We start from the raw sequence: 16,418 nt of genomic DNA, 5'->3' as shown, positions 1-16,418 counted from the left end.
TTTATTCTTATTTTAAAAATTAAATCAATGTCTAATTTAAACAATGTATTTTTAAAATTTTATATATTTAACTTTTAATTTTTTCTCTTTCATCCCAAATAGGATAATACATGTTATGTTATATTAATAATACATGTTATGTTATACATTTCATCTCTTCCAAATAGGAGGAATATAAATATATATTTTTTCCGCTCATTTTCTTTCATCCCCTCTCTTTCCTTTAGGATAATAAACATTTTCTCATTCCATCCAAATAGAGTTTTATTAGGATTTAAAATTTAAGATTCTATGAATATTATTATATCAAAATACTATTTAATAATTTATTAAAATTATTTAAAAAATCTTTAAATTTCATAAAAATCATTTTAAAATAGTGGTAGAAGAGATTATATAGGTATAGCTATTAGGTAACTTTTACTTGATATAATAATTATTAGATAACTTTGACATGGTGTAAATTTTAAATCCACTTTAAATATATTATAGTAATTAATGGTAGCTTCGGTAACCGCATTGAATTCAAGGATATTTTAAAAATAAAATCGAGGGAGGGCATCTATTTGGTTTTTATGCCCATCTTATGTTTCTCTTAGTTTGGGGAATTTTTCTTACTTCTATAAAAATTACTGTACTATATTTGGTTGCTAAATTAATCGATTAAGATGGGCCAAACTGATATTCGTTTCCAAGAAAAGTTAGGGGCCAAAGTATAAAAACGTTAGGGCCTGCCGGTCGATTCCGTCAAGTCCTCTTCCCCAAACGACCGCGTGGACCCTAGCCCGGTCTAGAACGACGGAGTATCTCCTGCATCAATTCAAAACAGGCAACTCAATATTGATGCTAGATGAAATATGATGACGTCACCAAGAGAACTAAAATCCGTGTTCCCTGCGTCGATCCTTGGACCCGAGCGAAAAGGCTCCCACCTCATTTCCTCCCCCACCCTCTTCTCCGCCCCATCGCTGATTTCTGCTTCATACTGCCCGTCCGATCTGTAACGGGCGGTGGAGATTTCTTCTCCGGAAGACACCGGCTTCGTCTCCATTATTAACTCTGCTTCCTTCCCCATCGACGTTGCCAAGAAAAGAGGACCAAAATATTAAGGAAAAAAAAATCCTTTATAAATCTGTCGCCGGCCGTGGTCGCGGAGCTGGCACAAACGACGTCGCCCCGTCCTCTGCCGCTTCTCTCGCGTCCCCTCGACCTAGGGCTTCCTCCTGCCGTTCCTCTCCCGTTCTCTTGTCCGTATCTTCATATTTGCGGGAGTTGGAACCGGATCATGGAGGGGACCGGGAAGCAGACGCAGGCTCTGGCCGCTGCTCTTCTTTTCTTGGCCGCCTTCGTCGTCCTGGGGACGGGATCGCCTGCTTGCCCCGTGCCCTCGGTTGGGGACTCGATCTTGGGTCGCCTGGATTTGGATCCATCGATGATGCGTGCTAACTACCGGATCGGCGGCGTCGTTGAGGTGCTGAAAATATTCCCTTTTTTACATAAATTTATTATCGCGTGTTTTTTTTTTCTTCTACACCTCTAATTCTAGTCTTATTTAATTGGATTCTTGAGAAAATAAATATTGTTCAAGGTATCGAAATAATATATGGTCCTGAGATAAATTAGGGATTTTCTTTTGTCGCACTCCAGATTTGATAGCACGCGAAGCTTATGAGAATCCCACAAGCTTTTGGTTTTATGAAGTTTAAATTTTGCAATACCTGCATCAGTTAACCCATATGTAACGACCGTAACAGTAGCTGCTTTAATGAGAATAAAACTAGCATTTATGCCTAATATGCCCCCATGCCATCGGGAAGGGAGGTAAATGCGGCTTCGCCCAGCACAGTGATCCTTTGCATGAAGGTCAGGTGACCCATGATGTATTTTGCACATGCGAATCAACCCCATAACCTATTGCAGCAACACCACATGCAAGTACAGTTTGTCAGCCCGTGGGGGCTAGATTTTTATACTAGTGAAAACATGATGTATTTCACCAAGGTTTCATGTATCAGTCCATACCAGATATTTGGGCAGAAGTTCGTAATCAGTCCTAGCTTAGTGTGTTGGATATGGTACAGGTTGTTCCATTTGACCCCAATGATGAAAGAGAAAAGACGAGAGGAAGGAGGGAGAGATTGGTCTGATGAACAAGGAAAAGGCGAGAAAACACCTAAATAAGGGATGAGGAGATAGGAGGGAAAAGAGCTGAAATATAATCCTAGTTTTGACCAGCCTATGTTCTGCTGCTAGTCTGCAGTTAAATATCATCCTTACCTCATGCAATGGTCTGGTAATTGAAACTCAAGGAATCAATTTGTCCCCAGCCAGCCAGACTCCTGTCAAACTCTGTCAAACACTTGCGATACTATGACCCAAGGCCAGCATGGGCCTAAGGAAATATCTATTTTTTAAAAGAAAACAAAATCTATTGAATCACGAAAAAGAAAATATTTTGGCTTCACTCAGGTTTTTGGCCTACCATACTATAGAATGTCTACATACCTTCCATTCAAAGGATCAATTTCTTGCATTTTTCTAGTAATTGGGATGGTCTCACTTCCTCATTAGAGATTGATGTCTTTAATAAAAACTTAACTATTTACTTCATAATTTAAATTACTGAATCTCCGCTATGTTGACTTGGAAGATTACAGTTCAATGATCTAAGTATAGATAAGAGGTTATAAGAGTAATAACAAGTTGATGGTGAAACCTAAGTATATACATGAGGCTATAAGAGTCATAAGAATTTGATGGTGTTGATTGTTGAGAATTTACATATTCTCATAATATTCAAATATATGTCACAATATCCATTCTATTTTATTCTGAATCTAAAACTACAGCTACACAAAATGAATCACATGACTGAAATATCACACTCTAATATATATATCCAGTTCTGTTCCTATGGTGGCAATTAACTCGTCTAAGTTATTATCATTTTTATATTCATTAAACAAAGTACTGATATTACTAAACACTGTAATAATAAAAGAGAAGAGTGACACTAAACAATAGTAATATCATTATTAGCACAAAAAAATAATTCCAAAACATTGCAAACTTTAACAGCACTAATCAAATTCATCAATATTATTTTGAGGTAATCTATCACATATTAGTTTTGGAAAGTTCAACTCTAACTGTTTAAGTATTAAATTATAGCAAGTAAAATTGTAAACTATACCTTGCAAAGAAGAGTGGACAATGTAGCTGAGAGTTTGGGATGAAATTGGTGGTTAAGTATTGATGGTAAAACAAAAACAAAAAAAAAACAAGAGATCCAGAGAAGATTATGGGAAAATATTGTGAGAGAATGACATTGAGTGTTTAAGAGTTGAGAGTTTGAGATCAAGATGAATGTATTTGGATGAGGGATGAGTTGAGGTGGGATGGTATTTATAGAGAAATTTTGAGATTTTTTTTTATATTTACAACCAAATGATCGTTACAACCTTGTGATTTTAATAATTTTGGCCATTTGTAAGGTTATTAGGGAAGTTGAATGAGAAGTTTAGAGAGAAATATGGGTGAGACCATGCCCAACACATGGGATTGCACCTTGCTTTGCATGTGCCCGCGTACATAGTGATGAGCAGCATAGTTGACCTAATAAGCTGGTCCATGTTAGGTTGAGCTGACTTGTGCGCAGGCTGACATGTTTGATACTACTAATAGAAGCTATGCTATTTGTGAGCATAAACTATAAACTTTTACATTCAATTAATGCCAAGTGGAAAAAATAAATCTTGTTTTTGATACAATCAATGTTAGTTTTTTTTTTTAAATATTCCAAGATGAACATGTGCACTTATTAGTACACTTTGATAAAGATATTAATATTCACGATCAATTTAGTGTAGCTGTAATAGCTAACAAAATGAAAAAAAAAATAGATCGAAATATGGTATAATAAAAAATAGATTGAGATACCAATTCCTTTTAGAGCACAGAGCTAAAACTCTATAGTATAAATAATTCATTTTTTATTTTATTAATTAGTAATATAGTATAAGTAGTCAGTAACCTCTTTTGGAGCATAGAGCAAAATCTCTATAGTATAAATAATTCCTCCCCTGATTTATTGGTTAGATATAAGTAGTTCCACCTTAATTTTTTAGATTTCACATGTATATGCTCTAATTTATTGGTTAGACAAACACTGAAATATCAAAAGGGCAAACAACATGAAAACAAGTTGCAAGTACAAGAGTGGAACAATCTCAAAATCAAGCTCTTTTTCAAGGACACTTTCATTATCTATTTTCATCAATTTAATCATAGAGAAGGTACATGTAATGAAACAACTAGAAAGCACCCACCTCGAAAAAGAAATCCACATCCTCCAATCAACCTAAAATACCTTTATATTCTTCTAACAACTAAATATGCAACATATAAATGAGTATGGTTGTTAATTATGATTCTACACCGTAAATCAATCACGGCAGAGACACTTACCTTACACCTGATCAACATGATAACTAGTATATTCTCAAGCTTTACCAAACACACACCATAACATCATATCAAGAAGAGCCATAACTCGTTATTACATAAACTATAATATTGAACGAAGTCTTTTAATTGAAATTTGCTATACTTACATTCATAACAAGGCTACAAAGGGGAAACAAAAGGGGATTGGGGACTCTGATTACTCACATTTGAAACAAGACACTAAGTGGTTGTTGCCACTCGAAAGAGTTGAAGAGAAAGGTTTGATTGTTGTTGCTCACAAGGAGAGGGGAAATTGGTTTTGAGTCTTTTGACAATTGTTCGAAAGAAGGATGGGTTTCTATTGTCAAAGCGCTTTCAAAGATACATAGCGGCTCTACTCAAAAGAGGAAATGAGATTAGACTACTGCTTGGAAGAGGGATGAGGGATGTGTTTCTGTTGCTAAAGCACTTTTGAAGATGCATCGCGGACAACAATGGAGATGGATCGATGAGGTTGTAAGAAAGGGCAGCTGCTGTTGCAAGTTCACCAATTGGTGGTGGTAGGACTCATAGTCATTAGTGATTGCTGTTGTTGAGCAACTGCTGTGATGATTTGCAAGTGAAGAGAATGGTGTACTCACTGAAAGTAGAGACTCTGTAGGTAGGGGGGCGGCTGCGTGTGATGACTTTGTCAACATCTAACCATGACGTATGGCTAACAAAGGCATGCAAATAAGCATAATAGGGAAAGGTTAAAGCTCCTCATGAATATGAATAATCTTGAAAACTCTAGACCAAGTGAACTCAAGAATACGACTAAAATAGACTCAAATGTGTGGCTTGATTCAACCATAACTCATCCAAATTGAGTCCAAATCAATATCATTCTAACTAGGGGTGCAAATGAACTGAATCGAGCCGAATAGTATAAAAATATTGATATTTAAATTCGAGCATGAAAAATATATGATTTTCAAATTTGATTTGAAGTTTGAAAATACAAATAATTTTGGCTCGAGCTCAGTTTGAAATGAAATTTGAGCTCAAATTCGGTTCGAGTTGTTCGAATCTTGATTCAAGCAGAATCCAACTATAGCTTGAAATAACTCAAATTTGAGTCCAGTTCGAATTATTCGAAATTTAATTTTAGCATATTCAAATCAAAGTTGTGTACTACAAAATAAACGTATGTTTGCTGTCTAATATAATAAAAATATTAAATATATAAACATATTGAATAAAAACTTGCGAGCTACCTGTGAACAATTGGAAAAAATATTATGGGTTCGAGTTCAACTTGAATTTTTATCAAACTTGTTAAATTTATGCTCGAATTGGATAATTTTGAATGTTTGCACCTCTGTTTCTCATTTTCATCCATATTGAATCCAAATCGAGATCGGTCTAACCCTGTTGAACTTAATCACAAGATCTACATGGCAGACCCACTAACTTTTAAAAAAAAATAGGTACACCTTGACTCCATTTATCCTAAAATTAAATTAATTCTCTAAAATAATACCACTAGCACTAATAAATTGTAAATATAGATCATTTCTAACATTTGATTGATTTTTCTAAAATTTTCATACATAACATTACTAGTGAAATTGTCTTGCATAGACTTCAAAGGAGTTATATAATTTATGTGGTTGACCCAAATGGTTAGGACAAATATGGCTTGATGAGGATGATGATGATATTTAGTTCTCAAAACATCCTTGCATACTAGTTAATAGAATGGGTATAAAGAAGCACTAGATGGTAGGCTAAATGGTTTCGTAGTATAGATTAAAAATCAAAGGGGAATTTCACCAAAACTATTGATTTTGCCCATTTAGAAAAAATTCAACATTTTTTTAGGGCAATTTCATACATGTTCAGTTTGATGAGAGAATGCTATTATGAAGATCTAGAAAAATGCGGGTTGTATTTAAGAGCAATATAATAAAACAAGAGCAATATAACAAACCGAACAGATTCACATCCTTTTAAGAGAAATATAACAAACTTGGACAGAATCATTAGAACTATTCGATTTCATCCTGTCTATTTTTCACACTGACCATGATTACTTTTTTGTACAAATTAATATAGAACACATATACTATGATGAGAGAATGCACAGTAGCATATCTAAGTATGTTTTGGATTGAATTTAAGATCGATACAATAAAATTAAAGAGGGGTTAAATTGTTCGATTTAGTTTGTTCAATTTTCGCAATTACCATTTTACTCTTCTTTTTGAGATAGAGTTTTACAGAATGCATGTAGTGTGATGCGGCTTTCATAAGAGTTTAAGTTAATCAATTTTCACAGGCACGTGTATTATAAATAAGACTTACATAAGAGTGTAGGGTTTCAACCCTCTTTCACTTGTTCAACACACCTTAAATGATCCTTCCCCTTCTCTTCATGACTGAGCTTCATGGTAGAACATAACAAGGGTGAATTAATGTAAGATCAGGATTACTAAATATCTATCAGTCACTGGGAAGGAGAAGAAAAGGAACAAGAAGATCCTAACAAGGAGAAGAAGACTCCTTACTGACTAATCACCTCTTCAAATGAAGAAAGAAGAGGAAGCCATTGGGAGAGAGCACAAGATGGAGAAAATGATGTATGTTGGTGAGAGGGACAACAATGGTACAAGAGAAGGAATCCCACATGTTTGCTCTTTGGATGAAATCGAATCAGTTGAGAATTTTGAAGTCTATCAAGTGAACTATTTTTTAGGGCTATTATGGGACTTTCTTTAACAGGCATACCATTTTGATGAAAAATAAAAAAAGAGGCATCCCTTTTAATATTGCTAAATTGGGGCACTGCCTTGATTGTTCCCTATATTATAAGATAATACTGCTCATGGTGGATATTGTCTAAAGTTAACATGGGATCAAACAATTTGCTATCTTTTTGCTGAAGTGGATTATGGATTTGCAATTACAATTTGTAAATGTTCTAACGGGAACACATTATGCCAAAATCAGCAGTTAACAACATGAGCACCAAGCAAGACATGAAGTTTCAAAATCCAAATGCTTCCTTTCCCTTGACTGGAATAGAATTCACTAGGCCCTACAATTCCATCAGCATTACTTCTGATGGACATTGATTGATGTACAAAATGTTAGAAAATACTGCACAAGACACAACGCAAGATTAGCACATGACAACAGGTTCAGTAAATATAAATAGCTTTAAAAAAAATTATATACCTGAAATGTTTAATGTACATACTCGGCCAATCTATAGACAGAGATAAACAAATGAACTAAGTACTGAATCGGGAATATAAGAAGCAGAACATGTCTTACAGCAACACCTAACGTCCTGATTTGACACTCCTAGTACTCAGCTTAAATCTATCGGCAAAAAAATAAAAAGGGATGTTGGCTGTGTTGCATAATTGAAACAGCCTAGTTAATCATGAAAGTACCTCAAATTTATTTCATTTAAATTGTATTAGTTGGCTTTTATTTGCAATGATCTTTATATATTTTCTCTATTGCATGCATAGGGTGACGAAGCAGCTTTGCAACGGGCATTGAGCATTGTGCAGACAAACAGAGACAGCTATGTGGCCTTGCTCTTTTATGCATCCTGGTGTCCTTTCTCTAAAATCTTTACTCCAAATTTCCACGTCTTGTGTGACTGGTTTCCAGCTATTCATCATTTTGCATTTGAAGAATCTGTTATCAGGCCAAGGTACATCAAAAAGTTTGTTAAAATAACAAGATTCCTCAAATGTAATAATGTTTATATGGTAATATCTGAAAGTTGTCAATTGCAGTATACTATCAAAGCACGGAGTGCATGGTTTTCCAACCCTTCTTCTACTGAATTCCACTATGATGGTCCGTTATCGTGGTCCACGAACCTTGAATTCCCTTGTTGCCTTTTACAATCATGTCACAGGTATATTCTATTTTTCATGTGGTTGTCGGCCCCTGAAGTTTTTTTCTTGATTACTAGATTGCAAACTGTATAACTATTTTTCATGGTGGCTATCTTTTAGTCTATTTAGAATTGTTTAGTAAATAAGTTACTGCATTTATTACAATGAATATTGGACACTAAATGAATTCAACTGATGATCGAGAAAAGTTACTGCATTTATCACAAGCATACATCATGATTCTTGTTCTGGACTTTGTTTTGTGCATGGGGAAATCCAATCTGCCACATAGTTTGCAAACATATTCTAAAGGCTTTCCTTTATCGAATTTGTTATATTTTCAGGTGTTGACCCATCAGCAGAACCCATATCCCTCGCTGAAATTAGGGACTCGCCGAGGACTACTGAACCCACGGAAGACATGCAGGCAAACTGTCCATTCTCGTGGGCAAAGTCGCCGGAGAAATTGCTGCAGCAGGATGGTTATCTAGCACTCGCAAGTTTCTTCCTGCTCATGAGACTACTACATCTTTTCCTTCCGAGCCTTAATGCTTGTTTCCAGAGAGCTTGGAGGAGGCAGATGCGATATGCAAGCCTGCGGAACATATGGAATTGCCTCAAGGCCTACATGGAACAAGCTAAGCAGGGTTTCAGTAGGCTGCATCCGTGCAAGCAAAGCAATTTGCAGGAAGGTGCTATGAATGCAAGAGCCTGGGCTTCCCAGTCATTAGCATCAGTGTCGCTAGGGGAAAGTAGTTCCGGAAGAGCATACCCCACAGTCGAAAGGAATTGAAAAGGCGAGACCGATGGCCGCTGCTTGTACAGTGTTGCATATTTGATATTGTTTTCGGTTTTAAGCTGCAATGGGCTGCAACAATTGTTCAAGCAGCCCTTCCAACATGGCCTTCTCTTTAAGATAATTAGATTAGATCGGCTCGACACTCCCTGATGATCTGATCTTTTTCAACTTTTCGAAGCTTGACAACTTTAGCGCCGGTCGTCTCATTTGATGGTATGAAAACTTGTTGATTCATCCAGCGTCAGGTTGGCATCTCACCTACCGAACAAGCCTGGTGGGTCGGAATTCTACCTGTTTCTTAGTCTTCATTCTAAAAAACAATTTAGAAGTTCTAAATAACATGACAATTACGTAGTAAAACGTCATTCTTATAATTAATACTAATAACGTCTTCTTCTTAATATTAAATGATAGATCTAAGATCTTAATTAGGGATTAGCAATGAAATGAGTATTTTCGTGTAGTCATCATGACTACTTTGGCTACTTAATGGGATGCAAGTATTCCTTAAAAAAGGTGTAATATAAAGATTAATCATAATAAATTATAAACAAAATAAGTAAAAGTAAATTAAAATTTAGATAACTTATTTAAAAGTTGTCATCATATATATTCTCTCTCTCACACATACATAGGTGTGTTCCTCTACACACTCACGGTGGTCGACCATCGTGAGTGCCTCGTACAAGAAGGGCCTTTGATCATAGGAGGCACCTCCGCACATGAGAGGCATCCACGGTGATCGTCCATTGTGGGTGTGGAGGCTAACCACCTACTATATATGGTGCACCCTCATAGGCGACACTCACATGTTTGAAAGCTTGGAAGTGTTCCCGGGCGCTCCGATTCTAGAAAGTGAATCGGGACATCTAGGAACACTTCCGAACGCCCGAACATGTAAGAGTTGCCCAAGAATATACATCAAACGAGTGTACAAGCTAAATTCCCTTATATATATATATATTCTTTCTCTCCTAAGAATTGAGCTATAAAGTAAAAAAAATGATAATTTACTGAACAACATAGGTGAATATATATTTTTCTTGAACGCATGTGGTTTTGAAAATATCCAAACAATATAGTTTCTCATTTTCTTTTACTGTTTATCAACGCCATTGTGTTGCTGGTTTTTGAAATTTAACAACACAATGACGAAAAAAATATGAAAAAAAATTCTATATTGCCGATTTTCATTTTCCGATTAATCCGAAAAAAAATTTGAATCAATTTTTATTGTGTTGCTAATTTTCAAAAATCAGTAACACCGTAAAAAGTGATTTATAGTTTGTACTCCACAAAAATCAACAAGACAGTGAAAAGTGGTGTTGTTGATTTTTAAAAATCAACAACACAAGGTTAATTTTATGTGTTATTGTGTTGTTGATTTTCTATATTGGAAATGTCCAAACAAAGTAATCTCTCTCTTCCTTTATACTTCTATCTTTTTCTTTTTACTTATCTCTCTCTCCCTTTTAATTATTCACCCGGAAAAAATTCCAACAAGTCACCAACACCGTGTGTTGCTGATTTTTGAAAAATGAGCAACACTCTGTGTTATTAATTTTTGAAAATTAGCAACACAGACATACGGTGTTGTTGAAATTTTTTTATCAACACTGTGTTGTTAATTAACATAGAGTATTGTTGATTTTTCAATAATCAGCAACATAGATATACAATGTTGTTGGAATTTTTTCAGCAACACTCTGTGTTGCTGATTAACACATAGTGTTGCTGATTTTTTTCAGCAGCACACACAACACTCTGTGTTATTGCTAAAAAAAATCAGCAACACAAACACACGATTTGTTGGAATTTTTTTAGTAACACATGCATACGGTGTTGTTGGAATTTTTTCAGCAACATTCTTGTTGTTGATTTCTACAATCAGCAACACAGATACATAGTGTTGCTAAATTATTTTCAACAACACTCTATGTTAGCAAGAGAGAAACAAGTAAAAAGGAAAAGAGAGAAAAAAAAAGAAAGAGAGAGATTACATTGTTTGAATATTCTAACATAGAAAATCAACAACACAGAAAATCAACCCTATGTTGTTGATTTATGAAAATTAGCAACACCACTTTTCACAGTGTTGCTAATTTTCAAAAATCAACAACATTATGGAGTATAAACTCCAAATCACTTTTTTGAGTGTTGCTGATTTTCGGAAATCAGCAACATAGTAAAAAGTGATTTGAAATTTTTTTGGATTAATAGTAAAAAAAGGCAATAAACAACACTTTTTTTTTCAGAATTTTGTTTGCCATTGTATTATTGATTTTTGAAATTCAACAACACAATAGTGTTGATTGCCTGGAGAGGAAAAATAAATTTTTTTATTGCATGCATGCATGCAAAAGAGAGAAGAGAGGTTGCATACAATTGCTGTTAGATAAATAGTAAAAGGAACAAAAAGACTATATTATTTGGACATTTTCAAAACCACATATGTGTCTGGGAAAAATACATATTCACTTACATTGTTTGGTAAATTGTTGAAAATAAAAAAAATGTTTAATTCCAATCCTATTAAAAACAATCAAATCTTATCTCATAGGTAGGATTGATTATATATATATTTTGGATGCGGAAATCTCATTTTGGTGATGCAGCGATAGAAATCCATATTACAACCAACAGCGATGATGTCAAAGCCTTTTCCTTGCTTTCTTCTCATGGCAAGCCAAATCTACAAAGAATGACAAACATCAAATGACTCACCAAGAGTAGCCCCGACGAAACAACTTCGATGCCTAAGTTATCCTGATGTTTCGATGAAAAGGTACAAAGTAATAAGAGAGGTTGAGTTAGAGAGCCCCCCCCCCCCCCCCCCCCTTCTCAGAGCATATACCTAGTTTTTTATAAGCATGAGGTACCCCGAGAGATCATGTAGAGGTGGAGAAGAGAACATGGGAGAGTGGGAATTGTTGGTTCTGATAGGCCGACTAGAAGAGGGTGAATAGCCTGCATAAAGAGTTAAAATTTTTCTTTTGTTATCGGCTTAGTAAGGACACACAATTAACTAAAAAGAATAAAAAACATAAATTAAAGAAAAAAGAGGCACAACGAATTTACTTGGTTTCAATCGGGGAATTTGCTAATTCAAAGTAATAGAAGCTCCAATAAGAAATCTTCTTTCAAGCAGGCGGAGTAGCTTCTTTACCAGCATTGAAAGCACATAATAATAAAAATAGAATGTGAAATGAAAGTACAAGTTTGTTATTCTAAACTTCGAGGACCATGACTCTATTTATAGTCCACTAGTCAAAGTTAGTCGTTGGCTGATGTGGCAACTTCCAAGCGTCTGGACTTGGTCGTGTCAATCCACTCCGCAACGACTTTTTTCCAACCGTCTTCACTTCCCAGGTGCCTGGACCTGGTCTAGGTCCGACGCTCGGGGTCAGTTGACGTGGACTCTGTGCTGATGCTCTTCGACAACGGCTCGCTAATGTGGCCCAAAGGAATCCAAGCACTTGGATCGGGCCGGGGGCCTGGAATGTCCAAGCGCTTGGATATAGTGAACTCAACGGTTGACTTTGTCCTATTGCTGGGGTGGTGTTCCGACCATCCAAAGTTGAGCTCACCAAACACAATTGCCCGAAGGAATCCAAGTGCCTGGACCAAGCTCGGGGGCCTGGACCTGGTCTAGGTCCGACGCTCGGAGTCAGTTGACGTGGACTCTGTGCTGATGCTCTTCGACAACGGCTCGCTAATGTGGCCCAAAGGAATCCAAGCACTTGGATCGGGCCGAGGGCCTGGAATGTCCAAGCGCTTGGATATAGTGAACTCAACGGTTGACTTTGTCCTATTGCTGGGGTGGTGTTCTGACCATCCAAAGTTGAGCTCACCAAACACAATTGCCCCAAGGAATCCAAGTGCCTGGACCAAGCTCGGGGGCCTGGAATGTCCAAGTGCTTGGATATAGTCAACTCAGCGGTTGACTTTGTCCTATCGCTTGGGTGATATTCCGACCATCCAGAGTTGAGCTTACCCAAACTCAGCTCCGATCTTTTCCTCGAACAATCTTCCTCCCAGGCTTCTCGTCCCTAGGAAGTGTTGCGCGTGTCATTCTCATCCGTCGATGTACTCTTCTGTAGCTCCTCGTCCTTCAAATGCACAAAACCCGTTGACTCACTTTTCGTGTCATCCTTCTCGCTCACTGTGTCATCCGCTCGACTTTTTGTGCTTCTAAGTCTTTGCACACGTAGCCACAATGTATCAAAACTATAGAGCATAACTTAACTTGATTGATCACATAAAAATCAACGTAGAGTAATTACAATCTCCCTTTTTGTGATGTGCATCAACTTAAGTTAAGTCAGGGTTAAAACAAACAATAAAACAGTTATTTGCATTTATAACAAGAAATAAATTTGCAAAAAAAATAATAATAAACCTCCCCTTTATTTTAATCCATATTTCTCCCCCTTTGATAACATCAAAAATAGATTAGGAAAAATATGAAAAATATTAGAAATTTTTTTAGAAGTTTTAAACGAAGTATAGAAAAGCTTGTCTTTTTACCAAAATTATTTTTCAAAGATAATATTTTTTTACTAATTAATTTTTTATTTTAACAAAAAAAATTAAAAATTATTTTTAAGTTTAAAAAAAAATCCTAATTTTTTTTTGTCACTATGAAGCATAAATATTCAAACCAATATAAAAGTATTCACTAAAATAATATTTCTATTTTATCCAAAATAAATATTTTTGAACAATAATTTCAAAAATAAATGATTAGATATAGAATTTACCATCTAAAATTTTTGCTTATTTTTCTAAACATTCAAAATAGTACGGTCTTTAGCCAAAAAATCAACTTTTTCAAAAATTAATCTTCAAAAAATTTTAAAATTTAAAATTTTATTTTTTATAAAAAATTCATAAAAAATTAATTACTGATCTAAATATTCCAAAAAATTTTATCCATTTGTGCATTATAGAAATAATTTTTTAATGGAAAACAAGAAAAGAAGATTTACGAAATAATTAATTTTGCTAACAATATCAAATTAAATTTAAGCATGCAAATAAAATCAATTTAATAGTTTAGAACAAATTTAGGAACACAAAATAAATTTCAAATTTTATTTATCAGAAATTTTCTTGCAATATAATTTCTAAGAGTTTTTGTAATTTGGATCATAGGATTTCTTAAATACCAATTAAGCCTTTTATAATTTCTAACATTTGAAATTGATAAGGAATTAGAGCATGCATAACCATTTTTCAATAAGTCTATTTGATCTTTTAATTTTAAAATTTTCATTTGAATCTTATCAAAATCTTCTAACAAACATGCATAGTATTTCTTTGATTTTAAGTATTTTGTTCTATTTTTACACAACAATTTACTTAGCATTTGAACAACTTCATATAATTGCTCAGAGGAAAGGTTACGTACCTCACTTAACATGTCGAACTCATAGTTCGACGCTCTCTTTTCATCGTTGCTCTCGATACTCATTTTAGACGAACTTTTGTGATCTTCTTCTTTGTAACTCGTCGTTAATGCTAGTCCAACGTATTGCTCCGTCTCAGATTCAGATGATGACATCCCAAGTTGCCTTAAGGTTCTTATGTCTTGACCTTTTGGCTTTCTCCTTTCCTTTGCTTTTCAGCTTTAGACAATTATTCTTAATATTCCCTTCTTCTTGACAGTTAAATCACCGAACTTTCCTTTTGTTTCGGATTAATTTTGTTGTCTGTTTCTTATCAAAATTGCTAGTTTTTAAAATTTTACTAAACTTTCTTACCATGTAGGCTTCTTCATTTTCGTCGAGTGATGATTCTGAGTTTGGATCGTCTCCTTAGCTTTGAATGCTAGGTTCTGACTTGGCTTCTTTTTCTTTCTTAGACCTATACATTGAGTTTTATGTAATTCTAAAGTTGAAAATAAACTTTCTAAGGTACTTACATCAAGATCCTTAGAGATGTAGTAAGAATCTATTATCGATATCTAGTCTGGGGTCCTCGGAAATGCATTAAGTGCATATCTTAATGAGTCTCGATTTGTTGTCATTTCTCCAAGGATGGTGATTTCAGTGATCGGTTCCTTGAGTTTGGCGTGTAGCTAAGCAACCGTTTCCCCTTCTTCAAGCCGGAGGTTGCTGAGTTGGTTCCGAAGAAGATCTCTCTTAGCTAGTTTTGCTTCAAATGTTCCTTCTTATAGCTCTAGGAATTTTTTCCAAAGTTCTTTTACTAAGTTATAGGTGTCGATTCAGTAGACTTCTTGAGGTGGTAGCATGCTCAGAAGGTGGAACTCGACCTTACCATATGCCATGAATTCGATTTGTTATTTTTTGTTCGATAGATGTTCTTTTTTTCATCTTTGTTCTCATCTTTAGGTACTTCAAAATCATATTTTATAGTTAGTAAAATGTCAAAATTAGTTTAAAATATACCTCTATTTTTCACTTCCATAGTGTGAACATCCCCTCAAACTTTGGCGGGAAGATGCTGATCTGGCCATTTCCTTATTGCTTGAGTTGGCGGTTAGTCATTCTAAAGTGAACCTCGCTCTGATATCACTTGTTGATTCCGATAGACCAGCTAGAGGGGGGTGAATAACATGCACAAAGAGTTAAAAATTTTCTCTCGCTATAAGTTTAACAAGGACACACAGTTAATTAAAAACAATAAAAAGCATAAACAACAACAATAATAACAACCAAGTCTTTTCCCATTAGGTGGGGTCGGCTGTATGGATCTTTTTACGCCATTGAGCTCTATCTCTTATTATATCATCATCTATATTTAAATAAATTTTATCTTATTTTATTATTGCTAATCAAATCTTTTTTGGTCTTCCTCTTTCTCGTTTGATATGTATATTTATCATAGTTTTACATCGCCTAACTAGAGCATTTATTGGTCGTCTAAGTACATGTTCGTACCATCTTAAATGTGTCTCTGGAAGTTTTTCCTCAATAGATGCAACTCTGACTTTCTCTCTAATGCTTTCATTTCTTATTTTGTCCATTCTCGTATTCTCACATATCCACCTTAACATCCTCATCTCTACAACTTTAAAAACAATAAAAAACATGAATTAAAAAAAAATAGGCACAACGAATTTACTTGATTTACAACTGAAGAAGTTGCTAATCCAATGCAGTGGAAGGTCTAATAAGAAATCCCATTCTAAGCAGGCAGAGTAGTCGCTTTACAAGCATTGAAAGCACAGAATGACAAAAATAGAATGCGAAATGAAAGTGCAAGTTTGTTATTCTAAATTTCAAGGACCAAAGTTTTATTTATAGCACACC

At 35.0% G+C, this 16,418-nt stretch overlaps 1 protein-coding gene across 1 annotated transcript; it reads left to right on the top strand.

The window, feature by feature from the left end:
* Nucleotides 1-1,064: 1,064 nt before the first annotated feature.
* Nucleotides 1,065-9,312, top strand: LOC122027456 (5'-adenylylsulfate reductase-like 3). The gene is made up of 4 exons (XM_042586435.1): nt 1,065-1,471; nt 7,968-8,155; nt 8,241-8,365; nt 8,690-9,312. The coding sequence occupies exons 1-4, from the start codon at nt 1,286-1,288 to the stop codon at nt 9,136-9,138; spliced, it is 948 nt and encodes a 315-aa protein (XP_042442369.1). The 5' UTR covers nt 1,065-1,285; the 3' UTR covers nt 9,139-9,312.
* Nucleotides 9,313-16,418: the final 7,106 nt, after the last annotated feature.

Source organism: Zingiber officinale, chromosome 10A, assembly GCF_018446385.1.
Source record: "Zingiber officinale cultivar Zhangliang chromosome 10A, Zo_v1.1, whole genome shotgun sequence".
Classification (NCBI taxonomy): Eukaryota; Viridiplantae; Streptophyta; class Magnoliopsida; order Zingiberales; family Zingiberaceae; genus Zingiber; species Zingiber officinale.
Note: the sequence above shows the minus strand (reverse complement) of the source record. Positions and strands in the feature narration are given on the sequence as shown.

Bases quoted from the DNA above. Each gene is read 5' to 3' on its own strand.
- LOC122027456 (XM_042586435.1), top strand. From the start codon at position 1,286: ATGGAGGGGACCGGGAAGCAGACGCAGGCTCTGGCCGCTGCTCTTCTT. The intron at 8,156-8,240 runs GTACATCAAAAA...TGTCAATTGCAG, and splicing joins GAATCTGTTATCAGGCCAAG to TATACTATCAAAGCACGGAG. The intron at 8,366-8,689 runs GTATATTCTATT...TTATATTTTCAG, and splicing joins CTTTTACAATCATGTCACAG to GTGTTGACCCATCAGCAGAA.